The 11,417-nt window shown below is 35.1% G+C and overlaps 1 protein-coding gene across 3 annotated transcripts in view; it reads left to right on the top strand.

Moving 5' to 3' along the window:
* The window catches only part of Cpeb4 (cytoplasmic polyadenylation element binding protein 4), a 70,383-nt gene that overhangs the window by 47,657 nt on the left and 11,309 nt on the right, over positions 1-11,417 (top strand). For 2 of the 3 annotated variants that reach the window (XM_004644830.3, XM_004644828.3), the window contains 4 exons: positions 4,386-4,559; positions 7,376-7,465; positions 7,825-7,943; positions 10,505-10,619. In XM_004644830.3, coding sequence (XP_004644887.1) covers positions 4,386-4,559; positions 7,376-7,465; positions 7,825-7,943; positions 10,505-10,619 — 498 coding nt within the window. Of the gene's footprint in view, positions 1-2,390; positions 2,415-4,385; positions 4,560-7,375; positions 7,466-7,824; positions 7,944-10,504; positions 10,620-11,417 lie in introns of all 3 variants that reach the window. The other variant, XM_004644827.3, reaches the window with a different exon arrangement.

The raw sequence follows: 11,417 nt of genomic DNA, 5'->3' as shown, positions 1-11,417 counted from the left end.
AAGCACTTATTCTACTGAGTCATCTCCCCGACCCCTATACTAATTTCTCAAATGTGCTATTACTCAAAAACCTCTCCCAGTCATGTGCCCATTCATCCCCATGTGCTTCTGTTCTGGCCACTTTTCCCTACACATCACAGCACATCTTCCTATGACAGTGACAGGCCTAGGATGCTTTTCTCTTTTTTTGTTTAATCGTGCATTGCAGAGACCACCTGTCCCCTCCCCTCTTAGCAGATCCAGCTGCTCTTCTTCTTCTGTTCTGTCACATCCACCTCATGCAGTCACTCCCCTTTATCCCCAAAGGATGTGTTCCAAGGTCCCCAGTAGATACTGAAACAGGATAGAATGGAAGCATATATTAACTATGATTTCCCTCATATATTCATACATATTGATAAAGAGATATGAGATAAAACCTAATTTATAAGCAAGACAGTAAAAGATTAAGCAGTATAATCATGAAAATAGACATACTGTAACAAAAGTTATGTGAACGTGGTCTCTTACCAATTGTTTTAAGTGACTAATAGGGCAGGTAGCAGTTTTTCATGCTGGAGAAGGGTCGTGATTCACATCCCAGGTGCTGGATAGTGCAAGGTTTCATCATGTTATTTAAAAGGCTTTGGAAGTTAAAACTCATGAATTGTTTATTGATAGGATTTGCCATTTAATATTTTCAGACCGAGGGGACCAGTACAACTGAAGTTACAGAACACAAAACTGGGTAGTGGGGGAGACTACTGTATATCGTATATCAATTATTATTTATTGATTTATATAACCCTGTGACAGAAAAGGTTACTAGTTTTTGATGTCAGGGTCATGTGATATTTATGCATAGGGCCTATCAAGATCACACATTCAGAAATATTTGTTAAGTAGGCATTTGGACAGGTTAGGCTTTAAGTGCCAGTTTGTAGTTTTCTCGAAAATTTCCAATTTAAAGTTTATGCTGTTGTTTTCTGAATCTTCAGTTACTTTTTCTTTTCTTCTTGACTGAAACCTATTTGCTGATAAAATACCAAACCTTCTATTTTTCAACATTTAGTACTTGGTGTAAGATTTTATTTAACTTGGTTAAAAGACGTATCTGAATTCCCTAAAGATTTCATTTGTTGTGATTTTTTATTTGGCGTGAACTGAGGATACTATAAAATGCTACAGTGGTAAAAAGTCATGAGTTAAATGTTGATCTGTTTTCTAAATTGGTAGTTAACAGGGAAGTTTGGGAGGGAATATTAATACAGTTGTAGTTGGTTTAGATCATATTACATACTATTATAGTTACATAATGGTGTGGACCTTGGGTGATACGTACAGAAAAAAGTTTTCCTTGAAATAAATGTTTCCTTAAAATCAATAAAGATTTACACGGTGTGATTAGAAAATATAGTGAATGTTTAAATTAAATATTATTACTGTAAAAGACATATTGCCATTATCCTACCTCAGTACTCCCTCTCACTTTGAACACACTTATCCCATCATTCTTGACACCTTCTACAGCAGTTCTTGGAGGCCTCTTTCATATCGTTAGTTGTGCAGTCCTGCCTAACTTGGTTTCTTGAACTGATTCAAACTGCTTACTTTTCTTGGTCAAATTGACTTTGCATATACAGATACAAAAAATGGTTATGATAGATATACGGCTACTTTCTCTTAATTCAATGAGTAGAAAGAATTGTACTAATAGTGTACTAACAGTGTTTAATGATCATGTCTGTATCTTGTACTATGAATAACCACTACAAAGACAACAATATGCAATGTATTAATTATTGAATTTGTCCTATTAATTGGTCTTGAAACTATCTCATTGCTATTTGTTTCTCAATAAAATTAATTAAAAATAAATAAATTAAAAAAACTAAAATAGAAAAAAAAAATTGACTTTGCAGAAGGGCCAGAATTCCCAGGGTCCTAGATCTAGGGAATAAGGTGGATGTGGACACATTGTAACGTTTTTATGAGCCTGCCTTTTTGTTGAATGACACTCCTTAGTGGAATTCACACTGATTTTTCTTCATACATTATAAATGTATGAAAGAGCGCTTCCAGAGCTGCTTCAGAATGACTAGACATTTGTGTTCAAAGTGAGGAGGACTATCTAATGGAGATTAATGATAATGTGTGTTTTACTATAATTTTTTAAAACATGTAAGCATTCAACATATATTTTGAGTGTCTTGGAGAACTGAAGAAAATGCACTAAATTAACCATTCATGATCCAATGCCTTGTTTTTGAGACAAAAGGAAATGAAGTATATGGACAGGTTTTTTTTTTCCATTTCAAAAGCTGATAGATGAAATCTCAGATGATTCTTTTGACAATGTTTGAAAGGTTATTTTTTTGTTTTTTTGTTTTTTCTTCTCATTTGACATGCAGCAAGGACATATGGGCGAAGGAGAGGTAACATTATTGTTTCTAACTTTTCAATGTGTTGATTCTATTTGGAGAAGCCCCAAGCTTGCTCAGTATTTAACCTTTGTGGGGAAATGGAGAGGGGAAGTGAAATATAGCTTTGATCTTTACATTGTGTCTGTGTTGTAGTTAACATTTTAGACATCTAATATGAAGGAGACAAATTACCAGAATGGTGTCATTTGCATCCGAATTCAAATGATCTCCCTACATTATATTGGACCTTCAACTTAGTTATATTAAAGATTTGCTCCTTTTTCTTTCTGAAAGAAATTTCTTAGGAGAAAAAAAAAATCTTGAAAAGGAAAAATAGGAAGCCAGGTATGGCACACCTATAATCCCAGCACTTGGGGAGACTAAGGCAGGAGTGTTGCTTCAGGTTTGAGGCCAGCCTGAGCTACATAGTGATATCTTATCTCAAAAAAAAAAGATAAAAAAGTCAAATCAATCTCAAAATACCTCATTGTCTTGGAAATTTAATTATACTTAAGTAACATGTCATCTTGTTTTATTAAGTAAGAATACATTTTGTTTAAAATGAGCTAAATAGGTGACTGATTCCATAAATTTCACACAATGGAGAAAGCATGCTAGAAATATTAGGGAATTTTAAAGATTCATTTCCCAAAGATGCCTAATTAAGCCTTATTTTTCTGTCTGTACTAACTGTCATTTTATAAAAAGTAACAGTTAAATGGCTTAGATTAAAGATGTAAGTGATATTTGAAGATCATTCAGGAAATAATCTCCAATTGATAATCATTTTTATCTTTCTTTGATATATAGTATTATAGGCTAAATTGTCACATCGATACTATTACTATTTGTATTTATTAATAAAAGTTAAAGAAGTGTGGCAACAAAAGCACACTGAAATGTTTGGAAGGAGGAGGAGCACTGGAAGAACATTTCTTGGGGACCCGTTAACAAACTCCTCTGTAGTGCTTTGATTTTTTTTTTTTTTTTTTTTTTTTTTTTTCTGGAACGGGGGATTGAATTCAGGCCCTTGCGCTTGCCAGAGAAGCGCTTATTGTACTGAGCCATCTCCCCAGCCTTTGAAGCCTGAACAATGATAAAGCAATGGTATAGCGATTCTGCAGTTATGGATTCTGCAGAATGCTGTTATTCAGTGAGAAAAACAAAAGAAGCAGTTTTGAATCTGCTATTTTCCTTGTTTCTTGTGCATAGCTCTGTTTTGCTCATGATATACAAGCTCCTATTTGGCTACCAGGAAATATGGGAGACTTTGACATACTTTGACATTTCTCAATGTGTTTTCTGGATGTTTTGATTTTCAAGTGACCAATGTAATGATAAATTTTAGAAATATGCAACATAGTTGGAAACTGATAATTACTCAGCCAGTCACATAGCTAATCTATCTTTTGCATGCCTCCACATTTTAAATTCTGTAAGACTAGACAATGAAATTAGATAACAGTACTAAGTGGGTTTTGTTATATCCCATTACTTAAAATTAAACTAAAATGAATGCTCACTTTAAAATCAATTTATTATTTAAGCACATTCCTAGAGGAAAAGTACAAGCCATACCATTTGACTTTTTAACGAAACTAATTTGCATCTTACAGTTAAATTTAATACTTTGTGACCACATCTAGGTTGTGAGTGGCTGTGGCGCCCTGCCAAGGCAGTGCAGTCTGCTGCCTACCGATGTTGTGCTCTCTCCTACTGTACTTGCATGTCACCTCACTGCAGTTTTTGAATCTCAGTGGGATACTAGAACAGCCCTCTGTTTAATCATGTATTTTCTCTTTTACTTAGTTGGGACCTTAAATTTAGGAGAACTCCGGGGTATTTTCTAACTAATCCTATTACTCAGAAAAACAAAGGAAGCATTGTTATTGAATCTGCTAAAAAATTTTGTTTTTCCTTTTGCATAAAAATCAGTCGCAAGCAGCATTTTCTGTTAGCTTTCTATCCTGCTTTGTATTTCAGGTCAGTCTTCACTATTTCCAATGGAAGATGGATTCTTGGATGATGGCCGTGGGGATCAACCTCTTCATAGTGGCCTGGGTTCACCTCACTGCTTCACTCACCAGAATGGAGAAAGAGTGGAACGATATTCTCGCAAAGTATTTGTAGGAGGACTGCCTCCTGACATTGATGAAGGTGAGAATAGTGAGAAATGGGTCGAACAGGTGCCTAGATATTGGCCTTGCAGAGTAGGGAAGACAAGGGTAGTAATTTCTGTTGTAACTGAAATCTTATTTGGCTTCAGTTATGCAGTCTTGACAGCATTATTCTCATGCCCTATCTTTTTATCACAGCATAAGATTAGTTCACAGAAGGAAGGGAACAAGGCTGTGGGAACTAGCTAAAGCAGGGAACTGGCTCAATGACCACTGGGAAAACTTCTCCAGGATTCTAAAATGTGGGCAAACATGGAGCTGTCTTTTTGACTATGAGTGCTGCCTTGGCTAAATTCAATTATGTGTTCTCTTGTTTCTTTTCTACCTTTTATGGGTTTCATAAATGTATAGTTTATTGTTTTAGGATTTAAAATCCTAGATTAGGCACGAATTTTGGGAAAATATAACCTGTAGTTGAAGAAAGACATTTTTAAGTTACAGCATTTTGTAAATATTTTTCTCATTTAACAAATAAATGGTTTCTGAACACCATGGAATATTCTTAGTCTTCTTTAGTCAACAAGATGGAAGAGCTCTGCTTGAAAAAGTTTATATTCTAGTGAAGGGACTCCCATAAAAATATGTAAACATGCAAGAAAATATCAGGGTAAATATTGAAAAATAAACAAAATGTGATTGAGTAACACAGGTCAGGTAGTTAAGGAAAGTTTCTTTGACGAAGTGGTATTTGATCTGAGGCGTGAGTGGGAAACCAGCCAGATGAAGATTAAAAGAGACAGGTTGTCCAGGAATCTGTAGTTAATATCAAAGTAGTCCACATAGTCATCGTACATCTTGAATTGTTTTATTTCTAAATTTCGTTTTCTTGGTTTCTTAAAAGGAAATAGAAATATACTAATTGATATTATGACAATAGAATCATTTCCCTAAAATCTATATATTCTTATCAAACTACTTCATTTTACTTCAGATAATCTTATGAAAGAGTGAGGAAAAATGGCTCAGGCAGCCAGAGGTTGAAATAAACACAGAAGCAGGGTGTTTCTTCCCCTACAATAAAATGACTTGATAAGACTACACTGAAATTTAAATTTAATCTGAAACAATTTCCACCCTGCTATAAGATAACACAGCTTGAAAAATATTGTATTCTGTTGAGTTTTACACTAAAAATTACAGAAATTTTGAGGGAAATAAACAGATAATTTAAACCAGAATTTGTACCTGGGACATGAACAAAGAGAATTAGCACTCTGGGCATAACTTGGACAATTCAAACACGGAGTTCAGAATGCTGGGGGTTGCTGACAGAAATATCGAAAAGGGGGGGCCTGCCCCTTAGCTCAGCTCTTTAAGTGCCTACTTCAACAAAGCAATCAGGCTCAGGTTGCTGTGGTTCAATCCCCAGAACTCAAGCCAGCCAAACCTGCCCTAAAGGCATTCGGAGCAAAAAATAAATAAATAAAAAATAAATAAAATATTGAAAAGGCCCAAAACTGATGGAGCAGAAGTGCTGGCTTGCAAGCATGAAGAAAACACAAATTAAAACAGATCTCTGAGCCCTTGAGAATATGAAAACTGTTACAAGCCCTGTATGAAAGACCTTTCTTGTGGATTTATAATTTTCTTCTAATAAAACTGGGAGTGTTCTTGCATGTGCAGCCCACAAAGTAGGGGCTTTTTCTTCCCTGATGATTATAATTCTGTTCTTACTATGCTAGCTGATCTTGCATAGGAAAAATCACTGATGAACCATTACAGCTTCCTTACCATTCTGATTTTCCCATTTATCTCACATAAAACAGGTAGAGCAAAACAGACTGTATTGTTTAAAACTGTAGGGGAGAAGAAAATGAGCAGATACAACTTGGCCAGGTTATCAAAATGAATATGTCCCTTTGTAAGACAGGGTACCATATCATCAATGTGGTGATATTTGTGTTTGAAATACAGAGTATGAATCTAGTCATGAGAAAAGATGATAAACTCTAAGGTTTGGGGTCTTTAGTCAGTTTGGGTATCTAAAACAAAGTAGCATGGACTAGGTAAGCTTATAGAAGAAATTTCTTCAGGCTTGAAAGTTCATGTTCAGGGCAGTAGCCACTTCAGTGTCCAAGAAGGGGCTGCTTTTTTAACACTGGGCAACTCTCAATTGTATCCTCACTTGACAGAAGGGACAAGGGGATCTCTCTGGAGACTTTTTTTTTTTAATTTTTTTTTTAATTTTGGCAGCAGCAGGGATTGAACTCAGACCCTTGCGCTTGCCAGGGAAGCACTTATTCCACTGAGCCCTCTCCCCGGTCCCCTCTGGAGACTTTTATGAGGATCCTAATCCCATTGATGAGGGCTCTGTCCTAATGACACACTCACCTGTCTGAGGGTCCACTCCAGATAACCTCGCATTGAAATTAGTTTTCAAAATTTGAATTTGATAGGGAGTTGTGCACATTCAGACCACAGCAGAGTGAAATAGGAAAGAATGAAGAGCTGTCCAAATCGAAAAAGACCACTGCTTCAGGGATGTGGCAACATCCCTGTGTTTGGGAATTACAGGGCATCATGTCAGAAAAGGATGGACAGTGGGTAGGTGGGTGGATGGATGGATGGATGGATAGATGAATTTTTATATGCACACAGGTAGAGGGAGGAAAGGGAAGAGTAAAGGTAGAAAGTGAGGCCATATCTGTCAAATATTAACATGGTGAATCTAGATGAAGGGGGTATAAGCCTACTTTGTATTGTTCTTAGCAAGAATAGATTTGAAACTTTTAAAAAGACTACTTCTCAAGAAATAACCATAACAATATTTAAATATATTTTTTGTCATTCCATTAGATGAGATCACAGCTAGTTTTCGTCGCTTTGGCCCTTTGATTGTGGATTGGCCTCATAAAGCAGAGAGCAAATCCTATTTTCCTCCTAAAGGTAATTCTCAGGATTTAATATATAAGTACAGTTTAATTCTTACATTCTTTATTATTTAGCCCTTTCATAAAGGTTTACATGTACTACAACATTTTTGTTAAACTCACTTTTCTAAATGTATCTTTAAAATTTCTACTCAATATACTTTTAATTCAAATTTACTTTTACTCTAAAAGATATTTTAGGATATTATCAAAATTAACTGTATGTTGATATTGGACTATGAATATTCTTTTAATTTTGTCATATTTTTCTGTTTCTTTTTTTCATTTAGTTTTACTTACTATTTGTATCCCCTAAATAATTACAAAAAGATAAGAAAACATATAAGTCACTCCATTTTTTTGCTTTTCTGTCAGGCTATGCATTCCTGCTATTTCAAGATGAAAGCTCTGTTCAAGCTCTCATTGATGCATGTATTGAAGAAGATGGAAAACTCTACCTATGTGTATCAAGTCCCACCATCAAGGATAAGCCAGTAAGTGCAGTCTACCATAAGATAGCTTCTTTGTTGTTATTGCCTCCATTTTTTCTTTTTGAAAAACATCCTGATAGGGCTGATGTAGTTAATTGACATATTGCTAAGTATAATCTACATAAAAATCCTTTATTGTTATGCTCCTAACATTGACATTCTGTATATCTCTGTATATACACATTTTTGACTTTAAATTTTTGGCTAGTTGAAATATGGTAAATCTTTACTTCTTAAAGACGATGTATTTGTGCATGTACTAGTTCACCACAGTGAAAGAAATTATTGTATACTACAAACATATAGTCATAAAAACAAAAATTTTAAAAATAGACACTTCCTTTGAGAATGCATTTTATAACTTGCTAAATTTTCTCTGAATAATACAATTCAAATCATAAATATCTTCTCTGGCTTCTGTCTCCTTCCTCTCTTTGATCAATTTTTTACTTAATACTGTCCTCACCTTTTGTATTTGGTTCCCTCCCAAGGTAAAATTGATTGTGTATATACACATAGAGATATATTGTATACTGTCCTTTTCCCTTTTTAAGGTTTTTCTTTTGAACTTTAGATTAGAAGAAATAGTAACTGGTCTATTTTGGTGAATCTAGCAAATCAATAATTCATTATCTGCCAGCCAGTTCTAGTGCAGGGAACAGTACACAGTGTTGTGAGTAAGTCTAACTCAAGCAATAATTTATGGAACTTCTGTCTTCAGTGCTCTTGGTGAGAATATTGTTTTAAGTGCTCCTATGGCCTGTAGTCTTTCTTTTGTCTACATCCTTGCAGGTTACACAAGTATATGAGTTGTGTACCTGTGGCCTAGGTTAATGTGCATAGTTGGAAAGACTTTGCTCTCAACTTTTGTCTTTGGTGTGGGTATTTGTAAGAGTTAATAAACGTAATTGATTTTTTTTTGTTTTTTAATGCAATTGACTTTAAATTAGTATATGATATTGCTTAAACTATTAGTCATACTGAAGGGTTTATCACAAAGTTTTTGACAAGTACCAATAATATTTTTACCTTGAAATGCTTTTTTTTTTCAAAGTTTTATTGATAAACAGATAGCAATGAGACAGTTTCAAATCAAATTGGAAGTACAGTTTCAACAAATAATACACTGCATATATTCTTCTTAGTGGTTAATTGCTGTACAAGATGCGGACTTGTGATCCTATTTACAAATACCATTAGAACAAATCATTCTATTCATTAAGAGAATGCAACTATATATCTATCCTAACCACTTTGAATACACAGATACAAAATGGACATTCATCTGTATACCCTATTTTCTCGAAGTTCCATTATTGAATATTATAGGTGTGTAAACTCAGCAAAATATTCAAAAAGAGTGCAGTAGACCATAATAGCATTGGGTCTTCTGTTTAACTGGCAGTGTCAGAAATTATTGACCTGAGTCCCCCACAGCTCAACATAACAGCATGGCTTTATTTCGTATATTTCGTCTTCATACTTTTCTACTGGATGGTTAAGACCAAGGTAAAGCAGGACCTATGCAACAAGAGTTGTAGCTTTTTGGTCTGAGAAGGTCAGTAAAATGCCCTCAGGATTTATCCTGAGATCCTGTACCTCAGATTGTAGAACCTTTGTCAGTGCAGCCATGTGGATGAGTCACGGCCATTGCTTGGCCAATGTGCTCTCTGTGAAAGCCTGAGAGAGCATCTTCTCCCCATGTGACTCTCCTTAGGCACACTCTACATCATCGATCTCTTTCCTCTTTGGCCCCATAATCTTCTTGATCAGAAAATTTGGGACACTACCGAGGTACATGACGTTACAGTACAAGTTCTCATATGTCCTGAGTCTTAATTGACCTTAGAAAGCTAGGGCCAAAATGTTGGCTTTCCTTGTAGCCCTCCTTTTTCTCTAATTTTGGTCTGCAAACTTAGGTTGTTAACCATCCAGAAGACAAGCTTATTGTTATTATCAAACGATTTAGGCTATCAAGCTTAACCTCACTATCTCACTGCATTTCAAACATCTTAGGCATAATAAGGAACAGGTATTTTTCATCAAGTATTGATATGTTGAACTTTAAGTCCCTACATAATATGATAAAAAACATTTACAAATTAGATTATATTTTAAAAATAGGATAAAGAATTCTATGCTTCTCATGTTTGCACATAAGTCCAAAAATCTCACCATCCTTGAAATGCTTTTGAAATAGTGTAGTATATTAGTATATAGTTTGTATTTCCTGGACATACGCTGATTAAACATAAAATATAACCCTGCATATAGTACTTTGCTAAATTTAAATTATATATAACTTATATATCTGATTGTGTAGACTGGAGACTGCAGAAAGGTAGAAAATGACTACTAATTAACTTACAAGTAATTAAGGACTTTTAAAGGAATTTGACTTATAATAGAAAAGTTTACCACTCTACCTTAGTTCAATTTATTCTAAAAGATGAAGTAAAGGGGTTGGTGTAGACTTGTTTTAAGGCTTTTCATTTTATAGCTTTATTGATTGCAATAATTTTAAGCTTTTAAAAATATCACTTTGTGGTTTCCACACTCACTAGGTACAGATTCGACCCTGGAATCTCAGTGACAGTGATTTTGTGATGGATGGTTCCCAGCCACTTGACCCACGAAAAACTATATTTGTTGGTGGAGTTCCTCGCCCATTGCGAGCTGGTATGGCTAAACACACAGTATCACCTCTCTTCAGCATAAGAAATGTATAAAGATCTTCAGGATAAATCCTGCAGAAGCATTTGAGTTAATGTTGAGTTAATAATGAGAGTTCTTAAATCAAAGTGTCTGGGTTTGAATATGCTATTTCCAGTTAATAGTTGAATGACCTTGGACAAATTACATAATTTCTCTAATTCTCAATTTCTTCATCTGTCAAGTGGAGTGAAAACTGTACTGTAGGGGCCGACCCCTGGATTAGGCGCAGGGGCCAGGGGTTTGATCCCTAGTCATGCTGTGCTGGCCCTGCCCTCAGGGAGCACTGAGACAGCAATTGAGACTAGGCTTGGTGGCACACACCTGTAATCCCAGCACTTAGGAGGCTGCAAACAGGTGGATCACTACGAGTCTGATCTAGTAATGAGACCCTGAAAACCCTGAAGACCCTTCCCTAAAACAAATAAATGAAATAAGAAAACTGTACTGTCAACTTTTGAGAATTAAATGAGATAACCAAGGCAAAGTATTTAGTGTAATGTCTCATGGTGTAAATTACCATTACTGTGGTCATTGTCTGGGGGAGAGGTCCCCTTTAGAAATACCTTAAGTATTGAGTTGGTCAGTGTTCCCATGTCCTTGGTTGGTCAACATGTATTTACTGAGCCCTGCAGTATAATAAGATTTTCAGCAGTGCATCATGTCTTTAGTGTAATACTTTTTTTTTATTTAAATTATTATTATTATTATTTTTTATTTTATTTTTTTCTACAGTTTTATTGATAAACATATAGCAATGAGACA

The sequence above is a fragment of the Octodon degus genome, unplaced genomic scaffold (assembly GCF_000260255.1).
Source record: "Octodon degus isolate 3935 unplaced genomic scaffold, OctDeg1.0 scaffold00212, whole genome shotgun sequence".
Lineage (NCBI taxonomy): Eukaryota > Metazoa > Chordata > Mammalia > Rodentia > Octodontidae > Octodon > Octodon degus.
Note: the sequence above shows the minus strand (reverse complement) of the source record. Positions and strands in the feature narration are given on the sequence as shown.